Source organism: Pararge aegeria, chromosome Z, assembly GCF_905163445.1.
Source record: "Pararge aegeria chromosome Z, ilParAegt1.1, whole genome shotgun sequence".
NCBI classification, from domain to species: Eukaryota; Metazoa; Arthropoda; class Insecta; order Lepidoptera; family Nymphalidae; genus Pararge; species Pararge aegeria.
Window position 1 is genome coordinate 2,049,307 of NC_053208.1, and position 23,980 is coordinate 2,073,286.

At 37.7% G+C, this 23,980-nt stretch overlaps 1 protein-coding gene across 2 annotated transcripts in view; it reads right to left on the reverse strand.

Annotated features, from left to right (window-relative positions):
* Positions 1–23,980, reverse strand: part of LOC120636415 (discoidin domain-containing receptor 2-like) — a 146,047-nt gene that overhangs the window by 44,784 nt on the left and 77,283 nt on the right. For both annotated transcript variants that reach the window (XM_039907889.1, XM_039907888.1), the window contains exon 3: positions 6,337–6,442. In XM_039907889.1, coding sequence (XP_039763823.1) covers positions 6,337–6,442 — 106 coding nt within the window. The remainder of the gene's footprint in view (positions 1–6,336; positions 6,443–23,980) is intronic.

The window sequence follows — 23,980 nt, forward strand, 5'->3', positions numbered from 1 at the left end:
AGCGCACAATCACTTTTTTGTGATGGGTCAAATCGTCTCCGTTTACTTTAGTTACGGGCTTTAAATACAACATGTTCAAAGATTAGATCATTGTTTGCCGACTTTGCTTAGTGGGATAAAGAGCATTACTTATATGAGAGATCCGTGATAGCTTAGTGGGTAAGGGTTCGGGCTTTTCTTACGTGACGACCTAGTCCTGGTACGCACCACTGTACTTTTCGGGAGTTATGTGCGTTTTTAATTTAAGCTATTTAAATATCCTTTAAACGGTGAAGGAAACATCGTGAGGAAACCTGCATGTCTGAGATCAGTGGCGTGCATAGAGGGTATGCAGATGATATAAAATTAAGATAATCTTCAGTACGAATTATAAATACTTAAGGGTAGGCTTTTTATAACTCTGAAAATACCTAACCATAAGTTTTTTTTTAATTCGTACTAAAGATTTTCTTCATGTTATATCATCTGCATACCCTCCCCCCATAGTTGTATTTCCCCAGTGTTCTCCACGGCGTGTAAAGTCTAACCATCCGCACTTGGCCTGCGTGGTGGACTACGGCCTATAACCTTTTCTTTCTGAGAGGAGACCCGCGCTCTGTAGTAGGCCAGTAATGGGTTGGATGATAATGATGATGATGATGATGACGTCATCTCAGCCGCTGGACGTCTTCGACTTTCTTTGTAGTATCTTCAATTATATTCTAAGGCGTGTCTTGTAAACCGGTCGGGGAATTTGTTAATTAAAAATCCCTAATAATATTATTATAATTATAAATGTGAATGTAAGTTTGTTTGTTACGCTTTCACGCAAAAACTACTTAGCCGATCCTCATGAAACTTTGTACACATATTCTTGGAAGTGTTAGAAGTAATAAAGGATACTTTTTATCCCGACGTTAAGCTCGGTTCCTTTGGGAGAGGGGATGAAAATGTTTGCCGATTTTACACCATAACTCCGACAAATTATTACCGATTTTAATTTTATTTTAGTACTATAGTAGTTATAATATTTTGCCCAAACTTTGTGTAGTTCTGATGAATGTGGTTGGAGATAGAGGACAGAACTCCTCAGCGGACAGCAGCAAACCCCTCATTTAAGCATAGCGATACTGAATACTTTAAATTTGTTTAGAACTACAACTCAATTGAATGCCACATCCAAAAACAAAATCAAACGCAGACGAAGTCGCGGGCAATAGCTAGTTAAAAATAAATGCTGAACCCCAAAAGGCTAATTCGCTTCCATATAAGAATGCATCATCGCTTACCACCCTGTAAGATTTTGCTCCACCCGCGAATTGAATCTTGTTATCAGTAGACTTTCTACACATTCTAAACGCAAAACCAAAGAGGCAATTTGGAGTGATCGATAGCTTAACACGAAAGCGCTCGTTAAGTCAGCCAACCGACAATCGTAAACATAAACCCATAACATCTTGTTCTAGATGCTAGCGAGGCAACAACTTTCTGACCTTTCCAAGATTTGTAACTAAAGTTAATAGTATATTAATACTACATGTCGGCGCCATGTCCGCGCACTGTTGACATATACGCAATAATTTTCTATGCGATTTCGGAAGTTGGTGAATTTGCTGCCCAATAACCGGGCGATAGTAATGTCGCCGGGCTGGTCGGCAGCTTTTGTAAGACATTTATCGGAAGATGACCTCAAATCAACTCATTATCGGCCCACTACCGGGCACGGGTCTCAACCCACAGTGAGAAGGGGTAAAGGCCGTAGTCCACCACGCTGGCCCAGTGCGGAATGGTGGACTCCACACGATGTTTTCCTTCACCGTTGAAGCAAGCTATATTTTGATAAAGTTGCGTGCAGGGATTCAAACTCGGCTCCCCGAAAGTGAAACCGAAGCCCTTTTCACTAGGCTATCACGGCTTATGTTGACATGTTGCTTATAAAGAATGAAGAAGTTATAAACTGAGTACACTATGCAGCCTTCTCTACTTGCTGTAAAGTTTAAATAGCAAATATTATGAAAATTAAGCTTAATTTGCTATATATACTCCGCGAACAGTAGGAGCAGAAATGTGAATGTAAGTTTGTTTGTTACGCTTTCACGCAAAAACTACTCAACCGATCCTCATGAAACTTTGTACACATATTCTTGGAAGTGTTAGAAGTAATATAGGATATTTTTTTTTATCCCGACATTAAGCTCGGTTCCTTTGGGAGAGGGAATGAAAGTGTTTGGTGATTTTACACCATAACTCCGAAAAAATTAAAACCGATTTAAATAAATTTTTTTGTACTATAGAGCTTATAATATGTGTTCAATTTTGCCCAAATTTTATGTTGATCTGATGAATGTGGTTGGAGATAGAGGACAGAACTCCTCAGCGGACAGCAGCAAACCTCTCATTTAAGGCTTAGCGATGCTGAATACTTTATTTTTTTAGAACTAGAACTAAATTGAATGCCACATCAAAAAACAAAATTAAACGCAGACGAAGTCGCGGGCTATAGCTAGTATAAATAATATAATTATAATGAAATTCCAAAAAGTAACGCCTGCTTCTATCCAATATTAAATAGCAAATTTAGATTTACATGCATTACTATGGACAGCTTATTTACTTTTGGACACTGGCGTCCTGTCTCACATAAGATAAGGTTTTAGATATTTTTATCTATATTAATAATTACCGGACACAGCAGATGGCCCACCTGGACCTGATGGACCACCAGATGGATGGTAAGTGGAAAACCATCGACTATAAACAGACCGACGGCCGATTGGCACAGGCCGTGGGTTCGATTCCCACTACTGGAAAATGTCTGTGTGATGAGCATGTATATTTTTCAGTGTCTGGGTGTTTATATGTATATTTAAAGTATTATTTTTATTAGTATATGTTATTCATAAAAATATTCATCAGTTGTCTTAGTACCCATAACACAAGCTACGCTTACTTTGGGGCTAGATGGCGATGTGTGTACTGTCCTAGTATATTTATTTATTTATTATTTATTTATTTACCAACACCTCACAGGGCATGCAAGTAACACGTCGTGCAACATGCCGCTCTGTTTCAATCATTTTGAGCTGTAGGTGTTATGTCTCATTTGCCTGTTATAACACCGGCAACGACGCCCTTCAGACCGGAACACATTGCAACAATATTCCTTAGCGATAGAAATAAGCGTGGCGTACTTCACCGGACGAGCCATCGTCACAGAAATGTCTACTACTACTATAATAGACCCACCAAGCTACTCCAATGCGGATTGGTGGGCTATATTAACGTTTACTTTCACATTAAATTGATTGATTAAATGGCCACCCCTAATTTCCTAAATCCACCCCTAATTTCCTAAATCCGAGCAGGTGCTGGGAATTTCTAACAAAAAAAATAGTAAGTACCCTTATTGAATATTTAATTTTTTTTTCGGCTTGATTTGGGAATCGAAACAAGTGGAACCATAACATAAACTTTTGATAACATTTATTCTATCGAATCCTGAAATTTAAATGAAAAACGAGATAATTAAAATCGGTTCATCCGTTTGGAAGCTACGTCGCCAAAGACAAATACACAGGGATATAAGTTAAATTTATAAAGCCCCAATGCATGCGACGGGGGTTAAAAAAATAGGGGCGGTAGAAAAATCGCGTGATCGCCCCCGTAATGGCATGGCGCTGTTTGCATTCGATTCCGTATATATGCTTTGGAAATACCGATTGTTAACGTCCTGACATTTAGGATATTGAGGATGCAAATTTAATGCCTTCCCATGCCTGAACGTATTCGCGATATTCGTGTGTATCCCTACTAATATTAAAAATGCAAAAGTCTATACTTCCTATACAACGTGTAAATGAAATAATAAATGAATATACGACGACAATACACACATCGCAATCTAGCCCCAAAGTAAGCGTTAGCTTTTGTAAGGGTTACTAAGATAACTGATAAATAATATACATAAATACTTATACATATAAACACCCAGACACTGAAAATCATTTATGTTCATCACACACAACATTTTTGAGCTGTGAGAATCGAACGCACGGCCTTGGACTCGGAAAGCAGGGTCGCTACCGACTGGGCCAATCGGCCGTCAAATCGAAATATCACTTCACATGCTTTAGAGGTACAATATTTACTGCCTCTAAGACTTGCCTGTGAAACCCAAACGCTAATTGTAAGCCATAGTTTTCACTGAAGGAAATACTATACCGCCCTAACATCACATGCAAAATTCAAATTAAGCGTGTAACATTATTAGGTATCTACGCGGCGCGTAGCGTAGGTACAATGCGCGTGTCGGTCTTTTATCTTCAATAGGGTTGTCATAAGTAAACACTTCGAATGTTTTGAATTAGTTTGTATGGAAAAATAAATATTCTTATTATGATTTAATATTTTTACAGGGCGATTCCTCATGAAATATACTTATGCACCCTTCAACAGTATTTCGTAATTCGGTAACACGTTGTATTTATCCTAGCAAGTTTGTTTTATTTATTAATTTATTCTAAGCTCAACCAACAGAGTTTCATGTAATACATGCCACGGCCAAAGCCTGCAGCCAGAGGAGATCAGAGGAAATTCGAAAATTAAAAATGTCCTAATTGCCACCGCTACGAAGCAAACCCTCTCTCTCTCTCCACTTAAGACCACAGCACCGATCACTTCGCCAGAGTGGTCGACAAGTTCAGTCCATTCAGTACTTAACTTCTAAAGTATTAATAGTAGCCTAAGGTATTACATACACATATTAACTAGTCTGGTGGGAGGCGTCGGCTGTCTCTAAGTCCGACGCTTCCGTCAAGCGATTTAGCGTTCCAGTACGATGTCGCGTCGAAACCGATATGCTAACAGATCAGCCAGTTAGACTGTCTCTCTTACAAACAGGTGAGATCAAGGAATAACTAGTAATGGAATAATACAAAAATAAAAATTAAAATTTGGTAACTATTTTTGCAGTTTTTAGCAGGCGTATTTTAATTCCACCCTCATCATCTGGATGCCTGGTATTCTTCTACTGTTCGAAATACAAGATCATTTCTACCGCACACTTGCAAACTATGGAACAATCTCCCATCTAATGTGTTTTCTCAAAAATACAATCTAGGGTTATCCAAGAGGGGGGATAAACAAATTCTTTAAAAGCCGGCAACGCATCGGTGGCTCCTCTGGTGCTGCAGATGTTTATGGGCGGCGGTGATCACATATCATCAGGTGACCAACTTGCTCGTTTGCCCGCTATTAATATATATAAAAAAAAATTTTTTACCACCAATTTGTGTAAGCTTTTAGCTTACTTTTAAGTCAGAAAGAGGCTAAACGTATATATATACCAACTAAAGATACCCCAGTAAACTTCTCACGTTGTCAAGTGTTGAAACTGGGAAATATTTCACTGTGCAAGATCGAGTGGGCACGTCAACTGCATTAGAATTTCTGCAGCGGCTCGGATACAAAGCGGACGTTACATCTGATGAATGCAAACTCCACAAGGAGGGCCTACCTACTCTCTACATAGCAATAACCTCAGAATAACAACGCATTCACGCCGCACTCGTATGCGAGAAATACCGAGCCGTAAAGCACATAGGAGATTAATGCGGTGTGGCCTGCCGATTTAGCGACGCTTAACCAGTTAAACGATGGTTAAAACTTTGAAGAAAAATCTCATAGTTCTTATTTTCACTATATTCACAAAAAATACGTAATTAATTATATAAATAATAAATAAACATACGACGACAATACACACATCGCCATTCGCCATCTAGCCCCAAAGTAAGCGTAGCTTGTGTTATGGGTACTAAGACTACTGATGAATATTTTTATGAATAATATAATTCAATCAATCAATCAATCAAAAATACTTTATTGCACACAAGAAAAATAAAATAAAAGAGACAAAAGCAACAAAGGTACAATTAAATTTGTGTAACAAAGGTGTATATAACAATTATATAGACACTTATGTTCATCGCACGAATATTTTCCAGTAGTGGGAATCAAACCCATGGCCTCGGACTGAGATAGCAGCCCTGCTGTACGCGGTACATGGGTGATAGCCCGGTGGGTAGGACTTCGACTTTACTTTCGGAGGCCGAGTTCGAATCCCAGCACGCACCTTTAACTTTTCTAATTTACGTGCGTTTAAAGCAATTAAAACATCACCTGCTTCAACGTTTAAGGAAAACATCCTGAAGAACCCTGATGGATGAAAGTTCTCCAATCCGCACTGAGCCAGCGTGCTGGATTACGGCCTTAACCCCTTCACATTGTGGGAGGAGATCCGTCAGCTAAAATGAGAGTTCTATAGCCAGCACGTGTGATTAAGGGATAAGTACATACCGTCCGTTCTGCGAGCCCACGTTGCCGTCGTTGTACGAGGAGCTGGCCGTCACGTCCCGGTCAGCGATCAGTCCGCTCTCCATACCGAGCGGGGCGATGCATTGCGCTGGAACAAACGAACAGCATATTAATGTCTCGCAGCTTATGCAAAGCAGACCCCACCCTCGCTATCGTGTATATGTACATATAATATTAACACCCTCCTCTATCGGTGTCGTACGTGGCGACTAGGGAATACAACGGAGAACGGCCAGCAGGGTCGTCTGTGCTACTACTACCACTTAATGATATCCTATACCTGTCTGGGCGGCCTATAATCCGCCTATATTGGAAGATACCGCTGGTACTCAAAACTATGAAGCGGTGATAACCCAGTGGGCATAGCTTCTACTTCACTTTCAGGGGGCCGAGTTCGAATCCGAGCACGCGCCTCGAACTTAGAATAAGTTATGTGCGTTTTAAGCAATTAAAATATCCTAGCTTCAATGGTGAAGGAAAACATCGTGAATAAAACTGAGAGTTTTCCACAATGTTCTCAAAAGGTGTGTGGAGTCCACCAATCCGCACTGGGCCGGCGTGATGGAATACGGCCTTATTGTTGGAGGAGGCCCGTGCCCTGTAGTGGGCCGGTAATGGGTTGATATGATGGTGATGACTAAAAAGAAACAACACACGAACCTAACCTCATATGATTTACGTTTGAAAATTTGGTGATCCCATGGAAATCAAGGGGAATCCTCAACTTGAAGTTTCTTATTTCTATTTAATTAATGAGTCCATGTCTCAAGAAGAATGAGAAGATCCGTAGTAAAACTAAAGTTACCGAGATAACCCGAAGAACCTATGGGTCCCTAGTAGTTGCTAGAAATGCAAAACCGCACCGGTAAACGCAGCGTTGGTCGACCCTCAACGACCTAGACCGACGACAAGTTTATCAAGCAGCTTGAACATGTTTGAACATGTCGCTGAGAGCTTCTTGATAAACGGCGCAGAATCTTGAATTTTACAACTACCTACATAAAACCGATATGTCAAGAAGTGGACGCAATGATGATGATAATTATTGCTCCCAAGATGATCATGTAATCGTCATCGCATCGTGTTCTTATTAATCAATAAGGTTGACCGAGTCGCTTTGGGACTTGAATACAATCAATGGCTACATGGCAATCGAAGGGGCAAACAATAAACATTAAAAATGTATTTTCTCTGATTGCTTTATTTACTGGCTGTATGTATTCTCTGTTTGCTTTATACACAAGCTGTATTCCCTAGACTTGAACCCTTATTGAAACTTTGTTTGTTCATCAGAAATATCAATCAAGTTAATGTTTTTATTCTCTTAAACACTACTGGAAAATATATATTACTGGCCAGTACTTCGTCCGGGTACAATCTGATTTCCCGTGAGGTTAGGAACCTTTCCACGGTCAAAGGCAACCTATAACCATCTCCAGAAAGCAGGCTGAAGGTGAATGATTACAAATTGCTCGAGATCTTTTCAGTGGGTTTTACTTTAGAAGGTCAAAGGCAGATAGGAAAAAAACACGTTATCATTTTCAAACTCAACGTAAAAAAAATATAGACGTAAATTCTGTGTGGGAATTTACACTCGTGCACTTTTTATTTTATTTAATACACTCCATTGCACAACGCAAATATCATAAAAACTTTAACAAGGATAATATTACAAATGTTGGGGAGGTACGGTGGCCTTATCAAGCGATATCTACCGGGCAACCTATCACAGAAACAAGAGAAAAGTTACTACACTAAATCGCGTCGTTGTCAGAAGAGTGGTAGCCACTAGCCACGGCCGAAGCTTCCAGACCAGACCAGGGAAAATTTAGAAATTATAAATTCCCAACTTGCCTCGGCCGGGAATCAAACCCGGAACGACCTACTTCAATTTATATTTATTTATTTAGTACCCAAAATTAACATAAAAAGAACAGGACGTGCACAAGGACAGCATATATCTCTAAAGGGATTTGTTTCAGAAGCCCTCGGAAAACATTATTTATAAGTACATTAAAAGTTAAAACATACTTCTACAGGTAAGAATTTGATTACTTGTAACTAACTATACGATGATTGTATCTAACTGTACTACCTTTAGAAACTTAGGATTTATATTACATCTTTCTACCCCAATTTAACATCCTTCGCGGTAGAATTTCATAAATTCCTATCTCAGCCTGTCAGCCCAATGCCTACGCCCTAGAATGAAAGGAAATGCGCGTCGAATAGCGCATCTTTTCAGGAATATTATGTAAGAACCAGACTGCGGAAATTTCATCGCACAAAGGATTTGGTTTTAAAACCACCCAATCTCGAAACCCATTAAATGATTTCGTTATTCAACGAAAAAAAAATTAAGTACCCAATCTGTATTTAAGATATTATTTACGACTAACCTAATTCACTAAGCTTTAAAGGAATTTCGGGGACCGAGTACCCCATCAATCCTTGGAAGTTGTATATATCGTCAATTTTTATTAACACTTCGTTAGTGCGTTGCAGAATCTTTGTTTACATCTAAACAAACTCTTACTTCCCGTTTCAAGAACTGCAGGGTGATAACGTATCTCGCGACAGCAATGCGACAGGCGTAAATATTGCAATCACTGCTGTCAAACGTCACTTTTCTATGAAATAAATACACAAAATAAACTAAAACATAACTAATTAAATATTAATTGTAATTATATAGCCTTAATGAAATTAATTGTAATTAATCTAATTCTGAATGTTATTAATTATTTTTTTGTTAAGAATTGCATGTCTTTAAATGTGCTCTGTTCTGTATAATTTTTTGTAACATCTATAATTTGACATGTTTTTTGCAAATAAATGATTATGATTTGTGGCGCCATCTAGTTTGGTCATGTGGATACCGCTACAGAGCTTAGTGGTATTCACTACCAACATTCAAGATTGCGGGGATCATCCATAAAAACATAATTAATTAACTTTATTTATTGTAATAAAATCAAAGGGCAATGTTTATTTGAATGGGTTCAGATGTACAACTGATCAGATTCACAGCCTCAATACCAGAGATTATTCATTGACTGGTTGCTGAGTCTCTCAGCGATGACACTGAAGTTTGTGTTGAATAGAACCTAAATTAATACGGAAACACCCACAGGCATCACGTGACATAAACAGTCGCGGTAAGTCAAATATTATTTCTTTAAACTATCAATAAATTAACACGGAATAAATTTTAAAAAGATGCTTAGAAGATTGACCGATACCTACTTGAGACCCTGTTTTAGCGATTACCGCTTTTTATAAGGGCTTAGCAGTCGTTCATAAAGTAAGACCACGCTATCGATGTGACCACAGAATTGATAACATACAGTACCCTCATTCGGCCAAAATACAGTGAAAAAGCCCGTCGCTCATCTCGCTTCACACCCGCGTAATGCTGCTAGCTTACAAACTTAGCCCATTTTCCTCATTCTATGGTAAACTTTAGAGGTAAAATAAGTACTATCAACTGCTAAACGAAATAAAGTCACTATCACGCCTTTTATAGAAACAATACTAAAGTGAAGTGGTTTATTTATTTTACATCTTGTTAGTACGGCAGGGCCACTTACATTAACTATAAGACAAATGAATGAAAGATGACATTAAACATTATAAAAGACATGATATTAATATAGTGTACTATAGTGATACTCTACTCATTCTTTATTAAGCTACAATATTAGTCGTATACACGGCTTCTGTGTGTTCTTAAATCTGTGGATTTGACGTTTGTTTACTCAAAAACTAAAACTAAAGGCAGTGTAATCGGGTTATCGTTTCTGGATGTTATCTTGCTGAACGCACTCCATTGTTCTACACGACATGCGCGCTATGCATACGCCTTCACGAAGTCACGAGGTACCGAGAAACGGAAGTGGAAGCGCGTTCGTGACTCTTGATCGCGCGTCGATTGTTCCGATATTAATGAAGCTCGGGTCTTATTAAATATTAAATGCGCCGGCTTTAGGTCGATCGAAAACACTTTGTCGGAGGGAGTTCTCTTACGACCAGCTAGCGATTTCTGTATCTCATTTGATACCAGATTTAGCTATTCTGCTAGATTCTGCTAGTCGTGATGCTTTAATTCAGGGACTGTGGTAAGTAAGTTGCCACCAAATAACCTGTTAAATCCATATTTTACAATCTTAGTGACACACTACAAAATCGTTTATAAACGCTTTATATTAGCTTCACCTATATGTATGTTCATAACCGACTCCTTTGGACTTGATTTTGACCCTCTTCAAATAGTCTGATTTCGTTCAAACTTTGTAGATATATTAAGAACCGATGACAATACACTAATTTGATAAGATTATTCCATTTTTTAATTTGCAAAATAAGATTTTTGTTATTTTTTATAATTTTCATCTATAGTCGATAAAGCAGGAATTATGTTAATTTTAATTTCCGACCATTATCTTTAGCCGATTTCTCTAATATTAACAAATTTGATGGTGAACGGTTAGACAATTAATTTTGCTATAGTAGTTTTAGAAAAACTATATATACGCTTTTATAAACAAAATGAAACTAATTTCGTTTGGTTATTTATACCAACCGTGTTTTTTGGACTATTAATTTTTTTATATTGCCTATTGATTCTTGCTTAGTAGGAGATTTTCACAGTATCATTTACGTATACATTTCATGTAAGAAACGAAATAAGCTAAGTTCATATTATTTAATCTTAAGTTTCCATATTTGATAAGAGATGCTATGAACTCGGTTGGCAGACACACATTACTTAATAAAAAAATAATTGTATTAGCATTATTTGATGGCAACTATTCACAGAGGCTAGCTAAATTTTGTGTCAAGTGAAATACAGAATAGCAAGGCTATCATGGGCTGGAGACCTTTTTTCTGGACGAAATTTATCTTCTCCCACAGCTTTATCTACTCTCAGAGCACTGGCGCACAGGAGGAAATAATATACAAATGATATAATTTATTTGAGAATAATTTAATTTATATGTTATTTTTAAATGACATTCCATGATTATAAATTTATTATTCCATACTGAAAAATTAATGACATTTTTATTATATTCAGCCGACTTATTTTGATTGTTTTGATTTTGTTTATTTTGATGATTTTCTTTAGTTATTATATAAATGAATTTGTGTAAATTAAGATTTGCATATCATAGATTTAGATTATGACTATAAATATATCTACAATGTTTTAAGCAAATAAAAGAATTGAATTGGGCTAAACTTCTCTTATTCCCTATTGCCGTGGCTTTGGCAGGTGGGAGTATTAATTTTATCTTTAATGAGGGTATATGAGGAGTCGTGCAGGCCTGGCTCGTGCGGCTCATCGTCGTCATCTTCATTACTAACCCATTACACGTTTAGGCCACCAATCCGCACTGGGCCAGCGTAGCTGGCTACAGCCTTAACCACTTCTCATTGTGGGAGGAGACCCATGCCATGTAGAGGGCTGGTAATGGGATGATATGATGACCTGTTTTGTCAGTATTCCATGCTGGGCGACACCGAATTGGTTGACTTCCCATGGCCTCTCCAACCTTATGGTGCACTGTGACGTGCAGGTGACGACTTCATTGTTTAAGTATGATATTTTAATTGCTTAGATAAATGAATTTATTATTATTTATATATATTTAAAACTCGGTCTGCCCTAAAGGGAGGCTGAAGCTCCAACCAGTAGGCAATTTCCGCTTCCAGATTCCACTAAGTTCCTCCAAAATACACTTCTACTTAGCTCTTACTCACTTTTAACATTTCGCTCCGGTACGCGTATCATCAGGTGATAAAATATAATAAATATACTATGACAATACACACATCGCCATCTAGCCCCTAAGTAAGAGTAGCTTGTGTTATGGGTACTAAGATAGCTAATGAATATTTTTATGACTATAATAGGTACATAAAGTACTTCTAATATACAGATAAACATCCAGTAACTGAAAAAACATTAATGTTCATCACACAAACATTTTTTTCCAGTTGTGATAAAGACGAATGAAGCGAAAAAGAAAAAGAAGGCACATTATATAAAGTTTGGCCCGACCAAGGATTCAAATCCAGGACCTAATGATCCAAAGTTGAACCTGCTGACCACTAAACCAAAGAGGCAGTCAATGTTCATTGTACTTCAATTGTATTCGTTTTGCACGGATTTATTCAATCCACGGCGACGCGTAGACGAATATTCGTGAATTAGTCGTGCACGCGGTCGGCGGCTCCAAAAGAAATGATTGAAATGCAGAGCGACGCGGCGCCAGTTATATTTAAAACATCACGATAAGATCCTCTGGGATGTGCGGCAAGGACGGCCGGCAGGCGGAATTTGTATGCACGGACTTTTGTGAAAAAAGAGGTCGCTCCAGTCTCTTTTTTTATTGGATAGAACCAGTTACATTGCCGAAATCCGTGATTATTATAAAAACTAAGAAAAATTCCGTATACTGCGCATAATGAGGCTTAACCTACGTCTCAGGTTGACGGGCACAGGTCGGCACGTCGCAGGGCGTGCTGACCTGCGAAGTGTTGCACTTTCTTTAGGCGATGGGTTGTCACTTACAATCTGCTTGGTCCTACTGCTATTCATCATCATACTCATCATATCAATTAACGACCCACTGAAGGCAGTGGCATGCATAGAGGGTATGCACAGGGTATACAGATGATATAAAATGAAGAAAATCTCCAGTCCGAGTTATATATACGAGTACTTAAGGGTAGGCTTTTTATAACTCTTACAATGCTAATCCTTAAGGTTTTTCTAACTCGTACTGGAGATTTTCTTTATTTTATATCATCAACATACCCTGTGCATACCCTCTATGCACACCACTGACTGTAGGGCAGGGGTCTCCCACACAAGAGAAATGTTTAAGGTCGTGGTCCACTGCGCTGGCCTTATGCGGATTGATGGACTCCGAACGACTTTGAGAACATGATATCAAACTCTGAGGAATATAGGTTGCCTTACGACGTTTTCCTTCACCGCTGAAGCAAGTGATATTTATAAATCGCACATAACTGCAGAAAAGTTAGTGTCGCGTGCTGGAATTTAAACTCGGCCCCCACAAAATTGATGCCGAATTCCTGACTACTAAACTATCACCGCTTTGTTTTTTTACAATTATTACTATACAGAGAAACAGTAAGACAGACAATGCGATCAAACCCTCTCAAGAGTCGCGGTAGGTAATCGCAATTATCATAGAAGCAACCTCAAGTTACATTAAAGGAAGTGTTTATCGCTTCCTTGGAGCGGTCTCTGTAATCACTTGTTTACCCTAACTAATCAATAGTTAGGTTGCTCGCACATTGCTTAGTTGAGTCGCAAGTAACGTCGTTCTTATTCTCAATCCACGATGCACGACGCAAAATGAGTGGTCTTGATAATTTTAAAACAACTTGGTCAGTTTCTCTGTTTTGAGACGGCCGAATCGCGCCGTGGGCAGCGATCCAGCTTTCCAAGGCTGTGGATTCGATTCTCACAACTGGAAAATGTCCATGTGAAAAACATGAATGTTTTTAAGTATCTGGGTGTTTATCTGTATATTATAAGTGTATATGTATATTATTCATAAAAACATTTATCTGTTTTTGTTTGTTTTTGTTTTAAAAATATCTTTATTAATTAAATAATTGTATTACAGTACAGTTCATATCCTAGTGACTAGCCTAGGTTAAACAAATAAATAATTAATTACTTACAGTTTAGCAGATTCCAACACCTTTATAAAACTTTACAGCATATAAACTAAACATTTTTAATAACTTATTGAGCCACATAAAAGATGATAATATTTTTTTTGCGTAGAACTCAGTCCAGTCATCTTAGTACCCATAAATAAAGCCACGCTTACCTTGGGGCTAGATGGTGATTAGTGTATTGTCGTAGCACATTTATTACTTTTATTTCATTTTCTGGGGTATACTTTAAAATGGCCCTAGTCGAAATCCCCTTAAAAAGAAATAGGCGGATCATTGCACTATTATTATAAGATTTCATTTACGATTTAGGTGACTTTACCTTCAGTTTCAACTGAATAAATGATGGAGTGCGCGATCGACTTTATACCGCTGGTCCGCTGTCACAGAAGTAATTACAGAGTCGCTGGCCGTGCACCTTCATAAATATCGGATGACTTGTGAATATGGATGGCTGCGCGCTGAGAGCTGCTTAATGTATTTGTAGACTCCTCGATGCCCAGGCTTAAGACTTACACGAAATACAGTGCAACCTCGATGTAACAAATCCGTAGGAAACAAGTAAATATTCGTTATATCAAGTGATTCGTTAAAATGAGTTTTGCTATATTGAGGTTAGGTTAGTCTAAAATTTGTTATAAAGAGGTAATAAAAGTAGTTTTGATCTAATAAATAAATGTTGACAAATTTCATTTTTTAAAGGTTAATAATAATATATAAATAAATAAAGCGCTATCACCGCTCTATTTATTTATATATTATTGGGTAGGAGCTTGATTTCACTTTCGGGGGGCCGAGTTCGAATCCCAGCACGCACCTCTAACTTTTCTAAGTTATGTGCGTTTTAAGTTATTAAAATATCACTTGCTACAACGTTGAAGGGAAACAACGTGATAAAACCTGCCTGAGAGTCCTACATAATGTTCTCAAATGTGTGTGGAGTCCACCAATCCGCACTGGGCCAGCGTGGTGGACTGCGGCCTTAACCCCTTGTTATTGTAGGAGGGGACCCGTGCTCTGTGGTGGGCCGGTAATGGGTTGATGTGATGATGATATATAATACAAATACAAATTAACACTACGACAATACTCACATCGCCGTCTAGTCCCCAAAGTAAGCATAACTTGTGATATGGGTACTTGGATAGCTAATAAATATTTTTAATAATATTAAAATATGTAGATAAACATCCACACACTGAAAAACATTCATGTTCGTCACACGAACATTTTTCAGTTGTTGGTATTGAACCCGCGGTCTTGAACTTAGAAAGCAGGGTCGCTGCCCACTGCGGACATTCGACTGTGATAAACTATTAACACTTTTTTGATACCTAAAAATTCGTAATGAAGAGGTTGTTAGCAAAAAATATTCCCTATGTATCGTTATTTTTTATATTGACTTATGGAAAATTCAACGGGGTTACGAAGAATTTGTTCAATCGAGGAAGTCATTATTTGCACTGTAGTACAATTATTTTATTTTTATTTATTTATTAAGAGCATTATAGAACATGCATATTATACGTTTTTAAATATAGCACACACACAAAAACATGGACTGATATGCAGGTCAATTACAAGTGCATACTTTGAAATGCTATTCATTATTTCCTATTACGGTTCATGATATACGGCTCACTAACAGACGGACAGACAGTCGGCGGAGGCTTAGTAAGTAATAAGACCCCGTTGCCACCCTTCGGGTACGGAACCCTTCAAAAGAACTTATTTTGCTCGCTGGCACGATTTAAGGTTAGAGAGTTTGCTTTGAGAAAATTTACTTCACAAACAATTAACTTAAGTAGGAATAAACTAATTGTAGAGCACACTTTTTCTTATAAAATAACATTCAAAGTTTATTTGTATATCACTGTACTGTACAATAAATCAATGAACGGTATCTTGGGATGCCTTTCTTACATCAATGCCTTTATAAAACGTAAGCTTTGATTTCTGAATTTTCTCTGGTCTGGTGGGAGGCTGTGACCGTGGCTAGTTATCATCCTACCGACAAAGACGTGCCGCAAAGCGATTTCGTGTTCCGGTGCGATTTCATGTAGAAACCGATTAGAGGTATGACTACCATACTCCCTAACAGGTTACCCCGCTACCCCATCGTAGACGGCAACACCAAAAAAACAGCTTATTGAAATCGTATTACGACATAAATGATCATGTAAAAGTGAATTAATATTAACAATTAAGTTCTCTTACCTACTTAGTTTTAACAGAATTTCATTCAAAATATCCATACTAATAACATTATACAAAAGAATATCCGTTTGTTATTTATTTGTTTTTTTGTTATTCTACGACAACCAATGCACCAGATCTTGATGTAATTTGACTCAAATATAACTTGCACCCTCGAGATGGATAAAGAATATTTTTTATCCCAGAAGACAACGTTCTCGATGGCTTACTTGGGTATCTAAGACTATGTTTTTTCATCCCCTGCACCTTTTTTGTATCTGTAACCGCTACTGTGATTAACCTATTACGATAGAATTTTGCATAAAGGTAGTTTGCACCCTGGAGATGGACAAATTAATTCCCTACTGTGAAAGAAGGAGGGTTATGCTTATCGAGTGTGTGTATATTTCTTTGGCACGCAATAGAGCCTAAAAGGCTTGTTGTATTTTTATGTGAATGGTATCAATAGTAGTGAGATCGTCTAAGTCGCGATAGTGACCACAGGGTATATAAAATTAAATTAAATAATTAAAAAAAGAACAAAAAGCCGACTGGGCCAATATGTACCATTATTATTATATTCGTTGATTAATTACACGGTCTCGTAACCCTTTAGGCGGTTATCAGCTACAATACTTCCGGAAAAAAAGAATTCAAGAACGAAGAAGAAGGATCAAGAACTCGGTGATGATTCCGGACTATGATTTATATTTAAGCTGCGAAGTGTGTTTTTCAAAACCCTGGTCTAAAAACCTAATTAAAAACCCCACCAGAGTCCTCAGGTATTCTTATCTATCTATATATATGAAAGAAAGTTGTGTTAGTTACACCATTTATAACTCAAGTACAGCTGGACCAATTTTTATGATAATTGATTTTTTGGATTTCTCTTAGACCGGAATAGGATAATAAGTATTAAAATATAACCTTCATAAAAATAAAAATATATGAGCTGTTAAAGTTTTTGTTTCTTTTTTCGTTTTAATTTAATTCATTAATTATATTTATATAATAGTAGACTCTTATGTGTAATAGTACTGTTAGTTTCCGTTAAAAAGTAATAAATAAATAGATGAAAAAAAATCCTCAAGCCCCAGAAAATAACAATACAATACAATAGAAACATGAAATAAAATTACGCGGTTTCAATCGACTTTAATGATCAAACAACTGTGCAACAGTGTATCTAGGGAAGACACCTTTAAATAAAGAATGATATAATACATAACTAATGACACTTGTATTACTTGTACTACTTACATTCTGTAGTTAGAAATGGCGAATCTATTTAAATTATATACACGTCGGCACCTGCACACCTTATTAGACAGTTGATTCTAGTTTCTAATTTAGTTTTTGTTGAATACGCCCAGTCGCAGTACTTGAATATAGTTGGAGACACTTTCATGCTGTTATGTTATTCATCGGACGGCAATAAAGCAGCTTGGTAGGTCTAGAGTGAAATCGCATTTGTCAGCATCGATTCGTTTTTAGCTGGATGGGCTTGCTCACAATTATACGCATCGTAAGTTGTCATAATTGGCTATTGCATGCTTTTACTTCACTATCCATTCGATCCGTAAGCTATCTGCTGTCGTAGTTAAATAGTTGCAATGAGCTCACGCTTTTGCATGAGTACCTAAGTTATTCTATCACATATTTATTGATACTACGAGAATAAATTAGGTTAAATCGGGTCGATGATTAACTTATTCATTTTAATTTTTACACTTTACTTGTACACCACAAAAAGAAAAAAAAACAATTGACACAGCAAGAGGAAATTTATTTACGCGTTTGAAAAACAAAACAATACGATAGTGCTATTCTTAATGTCGTGTAATGTAAGAGGGATCTTATCTTATAAAGAAATATTTTCGTATTAATATATTCGTGAAGCGGTGATAGTCCAGTGGCTGGGACTCTAGCTTAATTTTAGGGGGTTGAGTTCGATCCCGGGCACGCACTTCTAACTTTCTGAGTAATGTGTGTATTAAGAATTAAATATCTCTCAGAGTTCTCCATAATTTACTCAAAGACGCGTGAAGTCGATCAATCCGCACTTGGCCAGCTTATTGGCTTAAACCCTTCTCACTCTGAGAAGAGACCCATGGAAATGGGGCTCATGGTGATATGATCATACTTCAAGTGACACCTTTCTTCTTTATAACCACCTTTTTCCTTCCTTTTATCGTTCGAGGTATACTTTATACTTTATGCCTCATTAATATACCGTGTATTCCAAGAGGCGAGCTCCCATCGATCGCGCAGTATTATAATTTCCGAGGGGGTCACTCATTAGTCAATGTAACCAGACATTGTCGCGTGCGGAATGTATGCGAGTAAACATGAATTTAGTGTTTACTACGAACTAGTTGTTGCCCGCGATTTAGTCGCGTTTGTTTCGTTATTAATTTTTGTATTCCACTACAAGTTAGCCCTTGACTGCTGTCTGGAAATCTTCTTTAGAGATACCCAGCTTCCAGCTATCCAATATATCTGAATATTTTTTTAATTAATTTATATATATTACTATAACAGTACTTTATTAAAAAAACTATTAGGTTTTCGCTTCACAGATAAGCCTTAGAGACAGTACATAATTTAGCTACCTCTAAAGCCTGTAAAGTATTATTTCGGTTTTTATTTCAACGTTGTATATGTGTCAAATTTCATCACGATCAATGGCAATACAAACGGCCAAACTTTACTCCACTAAAGCTTTTCTAGATTAATGATAAATATCGAAACAGAATTTACCATTGAAGACACATGGATCATCTTCATCATCATATTAAACCCACAATGACAAGGGGCCGCAGTCCACCACGCTGGCCCAGTGCGGCTTGGTGGACACACCTTTGAGAACATTCACTCTCTGACATGCAAGTTTCTTCACTATGTTTCCCTTCACCGTTGAAGTGATTGCTTAAAACGCGCACAACTAAGAAAAGTTAGAGGTGCGTGCTAGGATTCGAACTTGGCCACACGAAAGTGAAGTCGATGTCCTACCCACCGGGCTATTGTAGTGATTGCGAGTGATTTATAGTTGCTGTGAGTTCAGTCTTTTTCCCGACGATTTTCTTTCATTCAACAAGACGGTAAACGATTTTAATCACACGAAGACGGCGGACTTAATATGCCTCGTGCTGTGATAGCGGAGTGATAGTGATGAAGTGGCCGGCAAACCACTGGGGTAACTATTATATATTCATACACATCGTACGTCGCCCGGGCCTTAATTGGCCAGCGGTGCTGTCGCTGATAACTTGAGTGCCGCCCGGAATGCGTGATGCTCCAAGTCATAAGCGACAGCGGCATTCCCCTTCTACATTTGCAACCAGTGTATAATCCGTGCTATTAAAAAAAAATTATATAAAAAGCAGGCGATTTCTTGCTATCTCTTTCGCACACTATACGGGCGTGGAACTATCGTGCGAATGAGACAGCACGACATATGCCTCTTTTTACAAATCTATACATTAAAAGAATACGGGTACCGGAGATGTAACAGATACTTAAGATGGTGACGGATCGGTCATAGACAATCGGGGCTGGGTGCTAAAATGGCGACCTCGCACCTCAAAACCACATAGTAAGCCGTCTGGTAAGAGCAATAGTACGGGGTAATGCGGGGCGAGGAAAACCCTGTTACTGCCATCGGTCAAGGGACCTAGCACCGCTGAACTGTGACTGTTTAAGCATTGCCGGCATTTAACATACGTTCAAAGGCTACGTATTACTTCTCCTTTAACCAGGGCGCGTTTGGAACCCTCGTAGATTTCGTTTTAAGCTCACGAATGTAGTCATCGCCATCGTCTCACTACCATGTACACATTTTGTATCTAACGTACGATTCAAAAGTGGCGTCTTTTAGCTTACTTGAACCAAGAAATATTTGACTTTGACATGGCAACTATGGTCTGTGGTCATACGCAACGTTGTTAGACCCCACTGTACATTAAATGTGTACTCATTAATTCACAGAACACACAAGATATAATTATGTCCAGCAGTGGACCTCGATCAGACGATATCACTATATTGACGATAGCGATACAATCTTCGATGTGAATCCATAACTTTTCCATAGTTGAAGTCACACTTTTCGTTGATAAATCACACATGGATATCAATAGCCCCTTTTAAAGGTTCAAATGAGTAAAGTTGCTGGAAACTCATATTGGTTTTTCGTGGCATAATGTAAATAAATTAAGTTGAAAATGGTTGTGTAGCTCGATGATTGCCATAACAAAGCTGCTACGTTTTTGTATTGAATCTATTGTTACTCGATTGTAATAACTAAATAAATACTAAGATCATTTACTATACTTACTATCTGTTGGCAATGCGAACGAGAATCAAAACAATATGCATTTAGACGTATAATAAGACGTTTCATTAAAAGCGGATTATTTTTTATTGAAAGGCGAACAGCAATGAAATACGATTTAAATTGTTAAGACTCTTTATTTCTAGTGCTTCGTCGATGTCGATACGCCATTGGAATGAAACCAATTACTGTGAAACGACGATGTACTGTTTAATAACATCGTTTGATATTTACAAACAACTTCACAAGAAAATATACCTAAGGTAAATAATTCTAGTTGAATTGGCTCTGCGTTTCGACTACCGATTTAAAGCCCTGTGGTTCTATTTCCGATTCGGGCCAATTAAGTTAAGGTATTAAGATTTTCGTAGCGCTGATGGCCCAGTAGTTACCTACTACTAGCGCTGAGCTACGAAAATCTTCGATTTCACATTCGAGGGGTCGAGTTCGCACCTCTAACTTTTCTACGTTATGTACGTTATAATGCAATTAGAAATAACACTTGCTTTAACGGTGAAGGTAAGAAAAATATTTTCTCACCGCATTTTTCAAAAAGTAATCTAGGCAGATTCGCTCCAATTAATCGTCTAGTAAATAGTTAAAACAATCTGGCCGACCCTGACATTGATATCTTTTACGATACCCTAGAAAGTTTTAGGAAGAAAATTGTATGTAAATGAAATATAAATAATCTTAATTATAAATTTTAATTTTATTTTAATATTACTAATATAACTAATATACTGTTTAATAACTTAATTCTTCTTTATATTATTATTTTTAATCATCTATAGTTAAATACTTATTTAAGTTTTCAATTGTTTTTTTTTTATTGTGACCGGAGATAATGCTGTAATTACACCTAAAATTGATTATTGTAATGGTACTAGACAGAATTTGTAATTCTTAAACATATTATTTTTTTTTATTTTTTTTATGAATGTAGTTACAATTAATTGCTGGAGTGTCTTATGAAAAAATAAATTAAACATCGTGAGCAAACCAGCATGCCTGAGTTTTCCATAATGTTCTCAAGGGTGTATAATGTCCACAATCCTGCATTGGGCCAGCGTGGTGGACTACGGCCTTAATCCCTTTTCGTTGTGGGGGAAGATATGTGCCTTGTAGTGGGCCTTTAATGGGTTGATATGATGATAACTAAGACTTTCTACCTGAAAAGTTTCAGTTTCAGTCCAGAGTTGACCAACATATGCATTGCAAACCCCTGTCTCTAAGAGCATGTTTATACAGAGATACTGATCGATAAAGCTCGCAAACCTTAAGGTGTTTCACTGACGCTTTGCAAACAACCCCAATCAGCAAACATCAAACATCAAGCGCGAACATGTGGATGGCCTTAGTTGTGTTTGCCAATGTTCGGCGTTGCGTCTGTGGCGGTTTTAATGCACAAATCAAAGAATATTCGACATACACGTTTGTGCTTGTCAAGCAATCCGTAGTACGCGCAAGCTTCCAGCCTACGGACGGATTTAATAATGTGCTCTCTACTGCGCTCTGCCATACTGCATTGAGGTATTTATTCTTGCTTTTTATTTGTTTAACAAAGTCGGTTTTTTACTGTTAAGTTTTTTTTTTTAATCTAGTCAAAAAAAGTCAAAGTCGTGTATCTTCATTCTTGTAGGCCCATAGGTGGCACTTGCGTACATGACATGAGAATTACACGGTAGTTAGATGATGGCGATAACCAAATTCGTAAACTTTAAACTAAAGCTACGAGGGTTCCAAATGCGGCCTGGTCTAAGAAGAAGCCCACAACAAATTTAGCCGGCTGTTGTTATCACCATCTCACATAGTTAAAAAAATTAAATTATTAGAAGAGCAACCTGGTTAGAGCTATAATTCACACCCAAGCTTTTTTATCGATTACGTAGTCCTTTGTACTATAATAGGGCTTTTCTATAAGCTTATTCATAGGTCGCAAGTGTTTTCTGCCACAAACTCGTCCGCACTGTTTACCTATCCGGAATATACCTACTAATGCGTTCGCCAAGCATGTGAATGCCATGTTTGTGCTTGTTGATTGGTGGTCTGTTCGGCTCGTGTTAGGTGCTCGTGACAAACAGCAAGCGTGTGGACGGACTTTATTTATTATATGAATAAAAACGCCGAAATGTATGTACGCTCATAACTTCCGAATGACTTCTTTATGTGTTCTTTACTAACAGGAGAAGGTTTGTATAAAAGAAAATAAAATAATAAAAACAGTTTTTTTACCTATGCTCAGTTTACCCGTTGAACCGATCTCGTTTCCTGTTTGTGAAATATTTATCTGGAATGAAGTTAACCGGGATTTCAACCATACCTGTGCACTGTTTACTTATCTCGGTGAACCCGGAAAAATAAAGGGTTCCCGCAAGATTAAAAAAGAAATAAACGCCGGCAAAGTCGCGGGCAATACAGCTGGTAATATAATAAAAATCAAATAAACACAATTGTGTCGTATGTATAAAGAGGTTGCCACACTCTACATAAGAGACACTAACGCACCAGCAAAACAATTCGCATAACTATACGGAATACAAATGAAACAAAAATCACGCAGCGCTCATAACTTAAACTAAATAATTATACACATCAATTAATCATAGTGAAATACATGGACGTACAAGTAGGTATCAATTTAAATTTACCAACTATCCAGTGAGTGACTATAGCATAGTTCACAAGGCGGTACTTTGACCACACTTTGTTATCTACTGGCAGTCAACTGCTATTTTATCTGTGCAGGGTAAGGTCCTGTCCGCACTGCGAAAAACGTGCGCGCGGTTTTATTTTCGCAGAATTTATATAATTTGCAGTACACGGGGCACGGGCACAACACACGGATTTTTGATTGGACCCTTTTTCTGTCGCGCGGTTTTCTGCCTGCGTGTGTGTGAAAGCGCTGTACAGTTGAACTGTGTCCCTTGTTATAGGAACAAGTTATGTGTAATGATAGGATTTTGGCGGACCGCACGCGGATCAACAAAAACAGCATGACAAAATTAAAATTCTAAATATCATTTCTTTTAAGTAGATGTATGTAGGTATTGACTCTTCTACCGATTCGGAAAGCAGATTCTACGAAGAAGAGCTAGCAAGAATCTCAGTAGTTACTCTTTTCCAACAACAACATCAACACAAGACAGGAAAACGGATCCTAAACTTATAGGAAGACGGAAAGCGGGCCGCGCGGCAGGAGCGGTCATCGCTACCCATGGCATACCAGGTATATTTCCATTCGACACGATTGTCCCGTGGCCAGCACGTAACAAGTACTATAATAACAAATTTCATCTCCATCTTTGCCAGCTTTTATGAAGTAAACACATATATAACTTCATACTGCACTACATTTGGCGTAGTGGGCTTTCTGAG